At 41.4% G+C, this 17,249-nt stretch overlaps 1 protein-coding gene across 4 annotated transcripts in view; it reads right to left on the bottom strand.

Annotated features, from left to right (window-relative positions):
• PARG (poly(ADP-ribose) glycohydrolase) overlaps window positions 1-17,249 on the bottom strand; it is a 115,480-nt gene that overhangs the window by 79,068 nt on the left and 19,163 nt on the right. For all 4 annotated transcript variants that reach the window (XR_014789332.1, XM_084845298.1, XM_084845299.1 and 1 more), the window contains exons 5-7: window positions 12,545-12,667; window positions 9,335-9,418; window positions 3,635-3,709 (exon numbers count right to left, since the gene is read on the bottom strand). Coding sequence is in view for 3 of the 4 variants with exons in the window: in XM_084845298.1 (XP_084701424.1) it covers window positions 3,635-3,709; window positions 9,335-9,418; window positions 12,545-12,667 (282 nt within the window). In the remaining variant the exon portion in view is untranslated. The remainder of the gene's footprint in view (window positions 1-3,634; window positions 3,710-9,334; window positions 9,419-12,544; window positions 12,668-17,249) is intronic.

The raw sequence follows: 17,249 nt of genomic DNA on the forward strand, positions 1-17,249 counted from the left end.
GGGGATCATTCCCTCCGCGCTTCTTCTGCCCTGCATTTGTTGCTAGACAGCCGATTTCGGCTGTCTAGCCACAGGAAGGCAGAGCAGTGGAAGCGGCTGCCGGACGATGCATTGGATGTGTCGTGCTGGCATTTTCACCTTCCCTGCCCTAGAACGCCCCCCAGAACGCCCCGTTTTGGCCGCTCCATGTTCCTCTTTGGAGCGCGGAAGGGGGGGGAAGGTCAGTTCTCCGGGAACCAGCCTCCAAGCGCGGGCTCCGAGGTCAGTACCTGGAAAACCAGATATCCTATGGCCATCTAGCCGCTGACTGGCGGCCATAGGATTGCTCCCAAACAGTAATAAAATTAATACATTAAAAAACACAATTAAATGCTAGAGGAAAAGTTTGCACAATGCTGTAATAGATAGGTTCTATAGCAGTTCTCCCACTTGCAAAAGCCAAATAACATATTTGGATTTAGTTTCACTTTTCTTATGCAACATTCTAATGTGAGATGCATACAGCCTGTCCACAAACAGTAGACACCTTCTGGAAAAGAAGTGCAACTTTGGATCCATCTATGCCCATTTTATTGCAGGGAGGGGAACACAACACAGAGAAAAATCCTTCCTGGTCCTTGATATTCTAGTAACCTGCATACAATATTTGTAGATTGACACACTGGAATTTTGCATACACAAATATGTAGAGAAATGACTACCTTATAATAATTATACTAAGTAGACATGCAGAATCAAACTACTTTTTTATTTAACACATAACGGGAAATAAAGATTTTGAGCCCTAAAACATCTAGGAAGCACAATAGGTACAGACAAGTAAAGGAACAGGGATGTAAAGTAAGTAAACCCTCTGTTAATTGGAAGCCCCATGCAAACTAACTTCTTACTTGTGAACCGTAAGCTCCATCTACCTGGATACTCACAAACTTGCCTAGCATCAACTTTGATGTCTTTTCAGGGCCAAGGACATTTTTATCAGCTCAAGTCTTTTACATGCTATTTTTTAAAATCTAGCTGGCTCTGATTTATGCAATATTAACACCTGCTGCTGTTGTGTTAATTGCTTTAATTACATTTAATTTAATTGTTTCTGTTGTTTTAATTATATTGGCTATCTTGTTTCGGTTGTTTTAAAATGTTGTTAGCTGCTCTGGGAACCCTTCAGGGTTGAAGTACAGGATATAAGTCTATGTATATGAACAGACACACAAACTAGGCATGTGTTTTGAGGGTCCTGTCTGCAATCACAATAGCTAGAGATTTCCTCTGATTTGCTATTAAAAACAAAACAAAAAAAATCAGATTTTCAAAAAACAGAAGCTGCTATGGAATCTGAAATTTGAGGTCATATCCCACTGTTTGTAGTGTGATCACAGCCATACAGTTTCCTAGAATCCTTTTTCTATTTATTTCTCTCTGCCACCAAGAGTACTGTTTCTATTACTAATAGTTTACAAAGGATCAGAATTTGTTTTAAAGTGTGCAGTGGCACTTAGTTATTCTCTCTATTTCCTTTCCAGGCAGTTCTCTGTTTTGAACTACTATACTCCAGAGCAAGTGAAAGCTAATTCTACATCAAACATTTTGCCTTAAGAGCAGAAGACAAACAAGTCAAAGCATCAGCTATTGTTAAAGCTGTCAGCTTGCAGTATCGCTGGGATCCAAATCTGCATTTCACTCCAGCTGGTGCGTTCAGGTTAATCGGCAATCATCTCCATTTAGTCCCCAAGGAAACTCCATTTCCATTCAGTAGCTAGCACACTCTGGAACTGCCAAGCTTTCAGCAGCTGCTTTGGTAATTAAAGGAATACTTCAGAGCTTTTGCATTACTTAACCCTATAGCTGACTTTTAAGCACAAGGTCATCTCTCTAAAAAAACATGTTCGTACTGTCAATGCAATTTTTCAAGAAGCAGACAGTATTCCAAAGCAGTCTGTCAGTCACTGGGGGAGGACTGTGTGTATGCATGCATGCCCACATAAGACAGCTAAATAGGTCACTCCACATTTTCTGCTAGTCTAAGGGCGCAATCCTATGGGGCTAGGTGCCCGCCTCCGACCTCGGAGGTGACCACCTATCCAATGCAGGGCAGGAGAAGCGCGGAGGGGATCATCCCCTCCATGCTTCCACTGCCCTGTATCTGCAACTAGACAGCTGATTTCGACTGTCTAGCTGCGGGAAGGCGGAGCAGGGGTAGCAGCTGCCAGATGACACATAGGAAGTGTCATACCAGTATTTCTGCCGTCCGCGCCCCGGAACGCCCCGTTTTCGCAGCTCTGCGCTCTTCTTCCAAGCGCGGAGTGCAGGGCTGTTCCCAGCTTCCTGTGAGGCAGCGCAGGCGGGGTGTGGGGAAGGTCGGTTTTCCGGGAATTGACCTCGGAACACAGGCTCTGAGGTCGGTTCCCAGAAACCAACATATGCTATGGCCGTCTAGTTGCTGACCTGCAGCCATAGGATTGCTCCCTTAAACTTTCAAGTAATGTCATAGCCATGGAAATACTTTTTGAGCTCTTTGGCAGAGCTTATGGTTTACATTGCCTGTTTGTTACACCAAAATGTCCACTACTCATTTGTATGTGCTACTCTGATTTCACTCCCCAAATTTCTAAGGACTTTACAAATAAATTACTGTTCCAATAAACCACAAGTCATTTTACCATCTTTAACAAATGTATTTCTACCCTTCAGTTTATCTCCCTATTACTGCTGTCTTCTCTAAATAGCACTGATATTACATACTGTCTCAGGCTAACACTCTCAGCCTAATCCTCCAGGTTTTTGAACTTCTAAGAGTCTCTTGTATTCTTTATTGCAACTTGTATGTGGTTTCTGTAGATGTCTGACATTTGGTTCAAATACCAAACTGCATTTTTAAGAATGGAAATACCATTGGAGAAGGGGATAGGTGGTGATCATGCCCTTCAACTTTTTAGTATTAAAGAGAGGTATCAGAAACTTATTGAAAGGTTTTTCTAGTGGTACAACCCATCTTGTTTTTTGGTTTTGTCCAATATAGCCAACCACCCACTCAAGTGTAGATCTTACAGGAGGTATGTGATATATGGTCTACTGAGACATTACACCAAACAAGGTTTGTGCTAACCATAGTTTAAAAGCTAAAGTATGGTTTTAGCATCCAAACAGGCAACCATGGTTTAGATAAGCTTGTCTGGTTTTGTTTTCTATTCTCCGAACAATCCGTTTCATAAACTGATTCCCATCTCAGCCCCTGGAGATGGAGCAATTATGGTTTGTCAATCCAGACATCATGCCAATTCATACTTAGACAAAATTATGGTTCGTAAACCCACTTCAAACCATAGTTTCTGATTCTGGTTTGTGGGCTAATCACAAACCATGGTCTGTCAATTTAGAGAACATGCCAAACCATAGTTAAATTTCTTTAGCCGTAGATTACTCTGATGGCTAAATTGAGCCACAGAGTCTGTTCTCATTCCTCTAACTATAATTATTACTTTTATGAACGCCAACTGAATGATGAGTGTGTTCAGTTAATCACTTATAAACAGTATTTATAAAGTAGTTAACAGTATTTATAAAGTAGATTAAAGTAACAAAAATAAAACCCAGAAGTAATAAGTAATAACTTATCAAATAAGGGTTTTTTTACCTTATCGCAGAAGTCAGTAAGGGCTGTGAAGTCCCATTTCTTGGCATATGCAACATTATATCTGAGGATAGCCTCCTACCAAAGAAAAAATTGCAAAAAACTGAGAAATGGGAGAACATTTTTGAAGAAACAGCTCCCTCTGCTGGTACAGGACTATTTAGCAAAATATCTAACCGTATTTTACAATAATCTTTACCAAAACTACCCCATTGCAGGAAGAGTGAGGCCAGATTTCAATAGACACATTGTTGGAAGGGACCCAGTAATCCATTCAGTCTTTCTGCCCTGGGACAGAATTTCTTATATTTAATGGATTCCTAGAAGATGCCAATCCAACTATTAGTCTGGTAATATCTTACCAATAGCAATTTCAGAATTTTTTATTTTCTTCACAATACTAATAAACATATTTTGCAAAAATTTAGACTCTGTTTCCTGAAACAAGAGAGAAAATAATATTTAATGGCACTAGGCACAATTCCACCAAAATGACAAACTTTTTAGTCCCACTGATTGAATAAAATCAATGGTTTAAAACTCTATAGTCTCATTTTCTGAATTTGTGCTAATTTCATTTAGATCTTTTTAACATTCAAATTTCCTAACTGAACATTTAATTATACAGACAAGTATAACAGATTCAAGTTACCACAACATATTTAGAATAGTGTAATCTATAGATACTGGTACTTCCTTTCCATATATTCCTACTACTGCACACTACCAATGCTCTTTAAACTCCATTAAGTTTAAAATGCAGTCTGGGGATTTAGCATCAGAGCTTTCCAAATAGGGAATGCTGCCAGCCTGCATAAGCTATTCCCCCATCCATATTTAGCCTTTGAGAAAATTTTGTGCCAAATCCTCAATCTACTTTTTATGTTACTTACTTTGTTTTGTTTGTACCCTGCCCTTCCCGCAAGGAGCTCAAAGCAGGAGCCCTTTGATTCAGGCACTGTTTCCCTGTGCCTTTCAGACTCCTGCCTGGAAACTGCAGGTAGTTCAAGCCTGGATGCTATCATCACAACCCAGAATCCTCCTGCTCCTGAGCATAATAAGATACCAGAGAGCCAATCCTGTGCCACTGCTTGCTACACAGCTCCCCAATTGGACCCATGTCAGGTGTCTCAGCCTAAAAGTCCTGCGAGTAATATTAGGCTAAGTTGAAACTGCAATTTCTCCAAGGTCATCCAGTGAGCTGAGTTCATATCTGAGTGGAAATCTTAGTCTGCATATCCCATCTCCTGTCATGCCCCCATCAGAAGTCTCCAAGGAGGTGGAAGAGTTAGCAGCCCCAGCGGAGGACAATGCCCAGGCCCTACCAGGGCCCACACGACAACAGGGGCCCGAGCCCGTGGAGGAGCCTGCTGAGGTCCCAGCACCTTGGGAAGAGGGGGAGTCTGCCTCAGAAGAGGAGGTTGAGTGCCCACCAAGTCCCAGGGACTGATGGAGCCAGAGGAGGCAGGCCCAACTCAGAGAACTTCGACAAGTGCCAGGCTCCAGCAGAGGTCTACCTGGGAGGAAAGGAGCACCTCATGAGTAGAGGGCCCACCTCATAAGGAGGATTCTCTGTAGTCAAAGTGAATGACTGCAGCTGGGGGTTGAGTGCAACTCTGCCGGCTCCAGGATAAAAAGCCCAGCAGAGGCTTATAGAAGCTGCTTGAAACAACTTCTACGTTTGACAGTACAGCCTATTACCTGCCTGTGGACCCTGCTCCATAAGTGACTTTGGCCTGGATTTTACTACTTTCTCTGCATAATCCCTTTTGCCTGGCTTTACTGTTTGCTTCTTTGGAGGTGATGAGGACTGTTTCTGGACCCTGGCTCAGCTTACCGCTATGTTGTACCTTCAGCTACTGACTCAGCAGACCCCAACCCAGCCTCAATACCCAGCAGTGAAAGAGGACATCTCCAAGCCCAACACAGTGGTCATGGCATGAAACTGGCTCTTCCTGAAATAACAGGCGTTCCAAGAGCAATTTGGTGGTTTATTTATTTTTATTTATTTGATTTGTACCCCACCTTTCTACCAAGAAAAATGGCACTCAAGGTGGCTTACAATTACAAAGAAAACTAGATTAAAAATAATAAAAACCAATACATTAAAAGCACACCAACAACAGAATAAAAACTGCTTCAAACCCAACAAATCTGCTTACATGCCAAAGGCCGGCTTAAATAAAAAGGTATTTGCCTGCAGGCCAGCAGAGAGGGAAAGAACCTAGCTTCCCTCAGCAGGGAGCTCCACAGCCTGGGAGAAGCCACTGGGAAGGCCCTCCTTCGCATTGCCACCAAACTTGCCTCTAAGGGTGGTGGTCTCAAAAGAAGGACCTCTCCTGAAAATCTTAAGAGTTGGGCAGGCTCATATGGGAGAAGGAGGTCTTTCAGGTAGCCTGGTCCCAAGCCATATAGGGCTTTATAGGTCATAACCGAGACTATAAATTCTTCCAGGAAACAGACTGGTAGCCAGCGAAGCTGTTATTGCAAGGGAGTCACGTGCTCCCTGTAATTGGCCCTGGTCAACAGTCTGGCTACAGCATTCGGAACCAGCTGAAGTTTCTGAAAGGCAGCCCCACCTAGAGCACGTTACAGTACTCCAAACAGGATGCCACTAAGGCATGCATGACCATGGCCAGGTCAGACATCTCTAGGACGGGCACAGTTGGTGCAGTAGCCTCAGCTGCACAAATGCACTCCTGGCCACTGCTGAAACCTGGGCATCCCGGTTAAAGGCAGAGTCCAGAAGTATACCCAAACTGTGAGCCCGAGTCTTCAGGGGGAGGGTAATCCCATCTAGGATAAGCTTAGTCACTATTCCCTGGTTTAGGAAGGAGGTTCTAGGAAAAAAAGTGTGCGGGGGAGAATAAAACTGGTGCTTGCACACTCTATGCATATAACCTTCTAAAGCCACTGATTTCACTAAGATCAAGGGGACTAAGAACTCTAGCTAAATTGTGCCCAATGCCATTACATATTATTGTCTTTTGTGTTTCAGGAAATCATCTGAAAAATAGACTTTTTCTAAACTTATAACTTGCTATAATGTAGCAAGTTAACATTAATTTGCTAACTTCCTTAATTTTCAGCAGTGAACTGACATCACAAAACACCTCATTTGTTAAATGTGTGTCCTATCATGAGATATACAATATAGGCAGACAATACTTTTTATTGGAATAGCATTTAAGCAAGAACATGGTGGGGCAAGTCTGTTAAATAAAGTTTTATCCAGCAAAATGGAAAAGGTGACAAAGGCCCAGTTTGCATGCAACAATGATCACACAGGGGTTTTTTTTTAAGCCTGGGTGGCTGTGAACTAGTCAGCATGCTTGGTTCCTCCTGGTGGCAGGAGCACTTGACCCCGGATTGTTTAATGTGACATCTGAACCCGGAACTTTGGTTTGTCTTTCCCCAAATCAGAGTTGGGAGTTCGGATGCTAGCAGTGGGAGTGATTGAGCCGCAGTGACTAGCATGGTTCTTCTGTGCATAATGGGTCTATACTATGCAATGCAATAACTTATCCAATAAAAGAGTATTAGCTCTCCTATTTTGTACTGATCATTCTCAAAGAACACAGCAATGATTCACTATGCCATTTTTCATGCTGTGGAATCTTGCAACATTGATGGATGTGCATTTAACTGTGAAGCATGTGGTCATTCATTTTGAGTCTCACTTCAACAACATCTTGAACAACCCACCCATTTTCCAGCAACTGTATCAAGATACGGTCAAGCAGTTATTTCTATTGATGAAGTGACAGCTTGGGAATATAAACATGAATATAATGACGCCAGACTGCCTTATGGAGATGACAGCCTAGGTGTGATTAATTTCAGTGTCCAAGTTCATTCTTACCTTCTAGCCAGTGAAACTCAAGCCAATTCTAAGCTAGGTAGTAGATTTAATTATTTTGTTTTACTGCTATTGGCAAGCGCCCACAAAATACCTTAAAACTAATCAGCCACCACTAGCTACACTACTACAGGAGTGCAAGACCCCAAGCTACAAATAATAATTAATCCCCTTTAAAACAGATATCTTATGTATGTAAATAAGAAATTTAAGGCAATTTTGGGTGGAACTAGCTTTTATGTATAATCACACAGACAAAATTCCAGATTCAGTACTATGAATAAACATCACCCCACCAACAAAACCACTGATTCATAAAAGAACAATATTATATTTCTTTGCCTCCCCCAGAGATGTTGGGGAGGCAACCACAAAATGTTAAAAACAACTACAACTAATACATTTGAAAATAAATGACTTGCAAATACGTCATTTTCCACAAACCAACTTAAATTTCTCATCACCAGACTTTGAGTCTCAGGGCACTGCACATAAAGCAGCAGCTAAGTAAAGCTAAAATAAGTATGGTTCCGCTCCATGCCTGTATGGGAGACCACCCAATCCTGAGAATTTTGGAAGTTAAGAGTAAGAATGCTTAATTAACATGTGAACATCTTCCATGAAGTTTAAATGCCAACAGACTGGCCCTGCTTGCACAATCGCTTGTTTAAACCGTGGCGTGTGCCATTTCGCTAATTACGCTCCTGGGTGCGACTTGTCGTGTTATCCGAACCAGGGTGGCATGGCTGTTGGAGGGGAAAACAACCCTCAAATAACCAAACATAGGCCATGATTTATTTGAGGGTTGTTTCCCCCTCTAACAAGCCATGCTGCCTGGGTTCAGACAACACAAGCCATGCCCAGGTGGCTAATTAGCCAAATGGCATCCAGCACATGCCATGGCTTAAATAAAAAAGGTAAAGGCAAAGGTGTCCCCAACCAGTCGTGTCCGACTCTAGGGTGTGGTGCTCATCTCCACTTCTAAGCCGAAGAGCCAGCGCTGTCCGAAGACGCTTCCGTGGTCATGTGGTCGGCATGACTGAACACCGAGGTGCACGGAACGCTGTTACCTTTCCCGCCGAAGCGGTACCTATTTATCTACTTGCAATTTCTGGCTTTCGAACTGCCATGTTTTAAGCCACAGTGATCATGCAAACCAGGCTACTCTCAGCTTTAACTGGCATTCCAGCATAGTGAAGTGGGCTGCAGCTAAGGATTAACAAGGACCGCACATTTTTAAAACTCACGATAGAAAATATAGTGCAAATATAAACACGTATTCTCCAAATCCCACTTCTAATTTTTCCAGGGAAAGAGTAAATTGGTTCAACCCCAAACCATAATAATTATACTTCAGAACAAAATGTATGTCCATATTCTTCCATGACAAAAATTAATACAAATTGTAAAACTAATCAACCAGAAAAAGAGTTGTTCTAGTTCCCCTAACAGTAGATCATGTTTCTTTTTACAAAATGATGAATGTTGACTATGCCAAGTGCAACTTTTTTTGGTAACTAATTGCATTTTTGCACTATTCAATACATAAACTTGGGTTGTATATCCTAATACAGGCTTTGTCATAGAATTGCCTCAATAAAATTCTCTCACGTAGGCTCATGGCAGCATAAAAAGTGGTAGTGGACACTGCATTATAGGTCCCATACTATGTTCCTAAATATAACTACATCCATGAAAATGTCAGTAAATAATTGCTGTCATTCTTATAGCGGAAAGATATAATGATGACATTGAATATATCACACAGACAAGCAAAAATCATACCTGGAACAAAAAGCTAACAATTCTTTAGAAGATTATAGCTTTTAATTTAATAGCCTTACCTTCAAATCACGGGAGCTGGTAAATTTCTTAAGTAGTGAAGTCTGGATTAATTCCCATCGGCTTCCAGCAGTCCTGTCACCATTCTGTAGAAAGAAGAAACATTTATATTTAAAATTAAATGGATTCAACTAAGAAAATACATTGAGCCTCACAACCAATAAGACAAAAATATAGAATTAAAATATAAATTACTATCTACTTTGTAATTGTGTTGCTGTTAAGGAAGAAAATAAGAGAGGTCTATTGCTCAGTTTTAGAACTCTCAGGGATTCACAAATTGAGACCGGACATGTATGGTAGCCATCAATTATTTCTACTGTCAGTGAGAATACACCAGAAGTACCTCTGAGCACATACAGAGTGCCTTACTCTTGAACAAGTGCAGCCTACTCCTCTCCACACAAAATTGCAAGCCTGAGTCTCTGCATGACTCTTCATGGTCATTAAACACTGCCCCAGACTCCCTAGCAAGTGTTGTTGTTGTTCAGTTGTTCAGTCGTGTCCGACTCTTCGTGACCCTATGGACCATAGCACGCCAGGCCTTCCTGTCCTGTGCTCTCTCCCAGAGTGTGCTCAAGAATCCCAATTCCCTCCCCACAAAATCAAGTCCTAGTTTTAGTTATTTATTCAAAGTATTTATAAGCCACTTTTAAAAGCAAGCCCTCATGGAGCAACATATGTAAAATGAAACAATGATACATTAGGCCAGCCTTCCCCAATCTGGTGCCCTCCAGATATTTTGGACTTCAACTCTCATAAGCCCCAAGCAGCATGGCCAATGATCCAGAATTCTGGGAGTAGTAGTCCAAAACATCTGGAGGGCAAGTGTACATAGACACAGCAAATAGATGTATGAGAAGACTGCTTCAGATCACACAGCCATCAATTTGCTTAAGGAAATGCAATAGTAAAAAAATAGATTTTTAAGGCCCTTTTACAGGCCTATATGGAAGGGGCCAAGCATCTGTTAACCAGAAGGGGGTTCCGGAACTGTAGGGCCACCACCAAGAAGGCCTTGTCTCTTGTGCCTGCCAAGTTAACCAATTTTACCAATAGGCACGTGAGCAGGACCTGCAACACATATTTCAGATTATGGGCAAGGTTGCACAGGTGCATGTGGTCCTTAAGGTAACCCGGTCCCCAACAATATAGGGCCTTAAGACCAAGATTTTGAATTGGGCCTGGAAAGGTAGCCAGTACAACTGGCATAAAAGTGATGCTACAGGTTCAAATTTTCTGGCCCCTATTAGCATCTGGGCAGCTGCATTTTGTACCAGCTGAAGTTTCTGAATTATTTTCAGAGACAGCACCATGTAAAGCACATTGCAGTAGTCCAGTTTGGAGATAACTAGTACAGGTCCTGCTGCTCCACATAGGGCCACAGCTGGTGTACAAGCATGACCTGGTAGAAGGCTGGTAACTCCAATTTTCAAGAAATGAGTTTACATCTGTATGTTTCCTATACATGTCTGTTTGTCAATACCCGTTGTCATCCCGAATTTCCACATCCAAAATGTATTTTACTTCTGACATATGCAATATCAAATATGATGCTATTATGTATGGAATTTGACAAATTTATAAACTCCTTATGCATGGTTTCTGTCCCTGCTGCCACTGGATTATTAAAAAAAATAGAATGTGGAAATTATTTATTTATTTATTTAAATTTATTAGCTGCCCATCTGGCCAGCTACCCGGCCACTCTAGGTGGCGTACAATATGAATAACAACACAAAATACAATGTAATCAACTGTACAAAACAACATTGCTCTAAAAAAAACCTAACCCACCCCAAATGCCCACCTGAACAATCAGGTTTTCAAAGCCCAGTGGAAGCTCATCAAAGAGGGGGCATGGCGGAGGTCACTAGGGAGAGAATTCCAGAGAGTGGGGGCCACCCCAGATAAGTGCGGGAGTCAAGCGAGAGCCATCAAACCACGTGCACTAGCACACTGGCTCACTCACAGTAGCCCAGGGTTTTAAAGCATCCCTCAGCTGCTGTTGTATGCAGACCAAGCCAGACATTTCGGTACTCAACAAATTTTCTATAGTTTTTATGGACCCTAGAAAAATAAGCTGTACATCTGTCTTACAAAACATAGACCAGAATGACAACATTCATCTTCTACATGGAAAATTAGCATGATCATACTGCATCTTTCTCTAAAACTTCATTAAATAGTAGCATTTATATCACACAGTAAAGCTGGGTGGCAGTGAGTTCAAGATCAACAAAGGAAGTACTTTTTCACATGATACATAATTAACTGATGTGGCAATTGCCACTAATTTAGATGGGTTTTCAAATAGGATTGGACAAATTCATGGAGGTCAAGTCCATCAATACCTGTTAGCCACGACAGTTAAATGAAATCTCCTTGCATAGAGGCAATATAATTGAACAGCAGATGAATGAGGCAAACAAGGGAACATCATCATCTCCACGCCCTGCTTGTGAGCTTCCCATAGGCATCTGACTGGCGACTCCTATAAACACGCTGGACTAGCTACATGGCCATCAGTCTGACTCAGAAAAGCAATTCTTATGTTTTACCATCATCCACCAAATTGTCTAGGATTGTACAGTGAGCCTCTGGAAATCCTTCTCACATTGTACAATACAGAAAACTGCCCTGAACATGTGGGATAAATGGAACTATACATTTAAATAAAAGTAGAAAAATAAGTGCTATTTTACACAGACCAATAATTTAATCTCAAATTATTTCATAGCTTCAAATGCCTGGTCAACAGCTTCTAGTATAAAGGCTACTTAGCTCAAGGTGTATTCATTTGTTGAGCTGCTAAGGTAGGGTAGCTTGAAACCATGGACTTCTGAGGTCCATGAACATACATTAGCCTAGAAATATAGCTATAACCTTCTCAAAGTAAGCCAGTGTGACATCACATTAAGTGTAGGTTATGGTAACTTCATCCTCACCACTTATTACAAACACTTTATCAGTGCTAGACAATCAGATTTACAAAGTACAGGTAGGAAAATGAGCTACCACACATTTCTCAGAATTCATATACTAAATTAATATCACAAGGCAATGTGTCACAAAGGGTTAGCTATCAAACTTGAACAAATCTTCTGATAACACAATCATCTGCACATGTGAATTTAGGGTATATCAAAGACATTTGATAGATGTGAGCCTGACAAAGTTCCATTGTCTAAAAACTTAAACATTTGCCTCACCTCATCTTCTACAGGATATAAATTTTGTTCTGAACAAGGCATTTTAACATGTTTATTGTCCCATAAATCCTTGTAATGTGTTGGGAAAGGTTTAGGTACTTCTCCTTCCTTCAGAAGATCTACCTGCAACAGAGAAGATAGGTAAAGAGTGCTGTACTAAACTTTACTAAAAAAAAAACAAATGACCCCTGATCTTAAGATATTTATATGAAAATTCAATACTCTTTACCCCCAAATATATACATATATATATATAGATACACACACACACACAAATATACAAATGATGCTGCAGCACACTCTCATTTGTGACTGAACTGTTTTTTAATGTATAAACTGGATGCACAATTGCTGGTCATTTATTGTGGTTTAAAATATAAATGAGTAACGATGCCCCAGGACACGCAATCTGTGAAGATTTACATCACACTGAAACAAGCATTTCAGATACAATGAAGCAGAAATTAGTCCCAACTGAGGCTGCAATGCTGTACAGTTACACAGGAAAGTCATACTGAACACAGAAAAAATTCTTAGTAAACACATACGTATAAGATCAGACTCTTAAGTCACTGGGGCTTGAGTTAATAACGTTCAACTGCAGTCAACTGGACTTAGTTATGACTAACATTTGCCTCTATTTCAGTTTATTTAATGCTGCTTTTTTTTGTTCTCATGTTTTTATGTATGTCACTTTGAGCACTTTTTAACTGGAAAGCAATCCAAATTGAAACCAGATAATTCTGTTTTTTTTTATTACAGCAAAGAACTAGATAATAAAAACATGACAACCAGTTATCAGTGACAGTATCAAATTTATTGGAGGACTGATGTGTGCCCAATGACCAGCACCCTAGAATTTGGCAAGAAGCTCTCTCACTAGAGATGTAAAGTTTCCAGAAATTTTGAGGCCATGGAAAAAAAATATTTTTCCCAGAAAAATTGGAAGTTAAAAATTAAAAAATAAGCAATACTTATTTTGTTAGCACTCTTTACAGATCTAAAGTCACTTTGTTGCTTTAAGACAGCCTTCCCCAACCTGGTACCCTCCAGATATTTTAGACTTCAGCTCCCGTCAGCCTCAGGCAGCACGGTCAATAGCCAGGAATTCTGGGCACACTGTAGTCCAAAACATCTGGAGGGCACCAGGTTGGGGAGGGCTGCTTTAGGAACATAACACAGCCTTTCTGTTTCTAAAGTTATTTTATGTATGACTTAGCCTGCTCATAAAATTATCATTATATTTTAAAACTTTTAAAAGTAAACTCAGTTATTAAGGGTGCAATCCTACACATGTTTAAAAAGGACGAAGTCCTACAACTCCCAGCATTCCCCAGCCAGCAAGGGTTTTCCATGGCTCGCTGGGGAATGCTGAGAGTTGTAGGACTTTGTCCTGTCTAAACATGCATAGGATTGCACCCTAAATTTGTAATTGCTGTCTGAACAGATTAGAACTACATTAAATGACTGCTACAGCATCAGAAACCCAGGACTCTATAGAACAAAACCCAAGCTGTCAAGAATGCACAATGGTGACTCTACTCACATGTTGGGAAACCGAGCATAAATGTCTATCAGTAAAATATACACTAGATCAATAAGGGCGCAATCGTATGGGGATAGGCAGCTGCCTCCAAACTCGGAGGCAACCTCCTATCCAATGCAGGACAGGAGAAGCATGGAGGGGATTGTTCCCTCTGCGCTTCTCCTGCCCTGCATTTGCGGCTAGACAGCTGATTTTGGCTGTCTAGCCACAGGAAGATGGAGCGGGGGAAGAGTCTGGCGGACGACACACAGGATGTGTCATACCGGCATTTCCACCTTCCCCACCCCAGAACACCCCCGGAATGCCCCGTTTTGGCCTCTCTGCACTCCACTTCTGAGCGCAGGGCTGTTCCACACAGCCTGTGAGGCAACGCAGAAGGGGGGGAGGGTTGGTTCTCTGGGAACTGACCTCAGAGCATGGGCTTCAAGGTCAGTTCCCAGAAAACCACATATCCTATGGCCGTCTAGCCACTGACTGGCGGCCATAGGATTGTTCCCTAATTCTAAGAAGGAATGAAAGAACTATGGTGGGAATCTTACAGAGAGGACTAAAAAAATATTTTCCCCCGTGGCTTCATTATTTCCAGACATTTTACATCTCTAGTCTTTCTATAAAAGTGTTCTTATTACATACTTCTTAGAAATCATTTTGGGGGGAGTAAAGGCCAAGTAACAATATACAAGGCTTTGTCTTAAATCCTAAATTAAAATATTTCATAATCCAAAACAGTTCAATTTTTTGGAAAAAAAACAAAAACAGTCCTCGGGGGGAAAAAATGTTTTTTTCTGGGCCTTCACATCTCTATCTTTCACCTGCCTATACCATGTTCTTTCTCTCCCTGCTTCCTCCTGTTTTTATCCTATATTGGTGAGCGGAGGTGTAGATGAGTGCCTCAGCCCCTACCCAGCACACTCCTCAAAAAGCATGAGATGAGTGCTCAGAGGTTTCATTTCTTTCTCATCTGAGTGAGAAATTGCATGAGCATGGCCTCCACATGAGGCATCGCTGTGTAGAAGCACCTAGCTCACATATTCTTATGGAGGGAAAAGAGGACAGAGGGCAAACAGTTCACCTGTGAACCAAACCGCACTTTCTCCCCACTGTCTTCTCCCCTGTTTCTCTCATGTCCCTTTCCCACCTCCTCCCTAATGCATGTGCTGTTCATAGCAAAACAGGGAATGCACCACCTAGGGTGGTTCCCAATGTATAAGTCATGGACTGCAGAGAGCCAGCACTATGAGCCACTGGCTTAAGGGGGTACCTAACCAGGGGCAGTGTTAAGGGTAGGCATGGTCAGGCACCTCCTGAGGGCCCACACCCCAGCAGAGGCTTCCTGACAAGAGGCCCCTGGACATGCTGCTCCTCTTCACCGTTGCAACCTGCCTCTCATACTGGTCCAGACAACAGTAGTGATGAGAAGGAGAAGCAGGAGATGCCACTGCTTACTTGCTCAGTGGCTCACTGCCAAGCAAGCAAGTTGTAGCAATGGTGAGGATGAGGAGCAACAGCAGCTGGCAACAAAGGTGATGAGAAGGTAGACTCATTAGGGCAGGGGGTGTCTTGCCCCAGGACCCACAAAATCCTGGAGCCAGCACTGTAAATAACACATAATGGGCAAATATATGTATTAAAATCCCAACACCATTTCTTTTCTTTCTAGTGAAAAGCCACTTAAAAAGGATGGAACGGATATCAAAGAATAGGGAGGGCTTAACTGCTCCCCCACCTAATATTTCCCTGCTCTAAATAGGCCTCACCTGTTTTAAATGTGTATTTGCAAAGGCACACATACATCTGAAATTCCATAGGTGGAAAAGCTGCTTGGGGGCAGGCAATTCAGAGAAAACAAATGGAGGGGGAGGGACAGAGAAAAAGCAGTGTTTGAGATTACATGGGGAAGGAGAGCCAGTTGTGTGGGTTATCTAGAGAAGTGGTCTCCAAAGTGGGGTTTGTGCATCCCAGGGGTGCACAACATGATCCATTGGGGTGTGCGAGCTGCCTGATAATTGAGCAGCCTCCTGCTGCTTCAGCGAACTGCTATTGTGTGCAGCGGTGGTGGCAGTGGAGGCAGCAGGATGGGACAGGAGCCAAGAGGGAAGCTCCATGGCATTTCCCTCCCGGCACCAGTCCTGTCCTGTGAGAGCAACTGCACCAGTCTCTGCCAGGCACAGCAGAGGAAGGCACAGTTGCCTGCTCTCGGACGCAGCACCAGAGCAGCTGCCATCCCGCTGAAGGAGAGTAAAACTGTTCCAAATTTGCTGACCTTTTCTGTGATGACAAGTTGCTGTCAGTAGTATGCTACCTAGCAGATATTTTTGAAAAAATAAACACACTTAATCTGTTCCTTCAAGGTAAGGGTGATGTTTTAACAATGAGTGAGAAAGTATCTGCTTTTCAAAAGAAACTTGTGCTATGGAGAAAGCATTTTGAAAATGGATGTTCAGAAATGTTCCCATCAGTATGTGATTTTGTCGTCGAAAACCATGCAAGTGTGTCACCTATAAAAACTCTCATATCTGCATACTTTTAAAAACTTGGAAACTGAGTTTTCTAACCTGTTTAAAAATCTTCCAAATTAAGAGTTTCAGTGGGTTTTGAACCCATTTGTTAAAAATATAAAAATGCAACACCGTCTGATTAGTTTGCAAGAACAACTGATTGACATCAGGGAAGATGGAAGTTTTGTAACTGAATTTCAACAAAACCGTTTGCATAATTGGTGGATGGGATTGAAAAATGAGTATTATGATTTAATAAGGGTAGCCAAAGATGCACTTCTTCCATTTGGATCTACGTACCTTTGTGAGGTGCCCTTTTCAGCTATGAGAGCCATTAAAACCAAGTATCAAAATAATTTAGAACGAGACCTTCAAATCACTGTATCACAAAGTGTTAAACCAAGATTTTTAAAAAATAATGAAGCATATTCAACCACACTACTCTCACTAAAAAATATTATTTAAAAAATGTTTAGTGAAAACAAATAGTTTTTTGTATTGTTAATAAAATATTATTTTAAAATATTGTTTATTTCATCTTTATCTCATCCTTTTTTAATTCCTATTTTTGTGTATGTTTTGTAATGTATGTAATATATTAGTACAGTACTACATGTATATCATTTATAAATAAATATAAATATTGAGGGTGCGTACTCAA

This window comes from Heloderma suspectum, chromosome 3, assembly GCF_057233095.1.
Source record: "Heloderma suspectum isolate Gila_16-S chromosome 3, 16-S_ref, whole genome shotgun sequence".
Taxonomy (NCBI): domain Eukaryota; kingdom Metazoa; phylum Chordata; class Lepidosauria; order Squamata; family Helodermatidae; genus Heloderma; species Heloderma suspectum.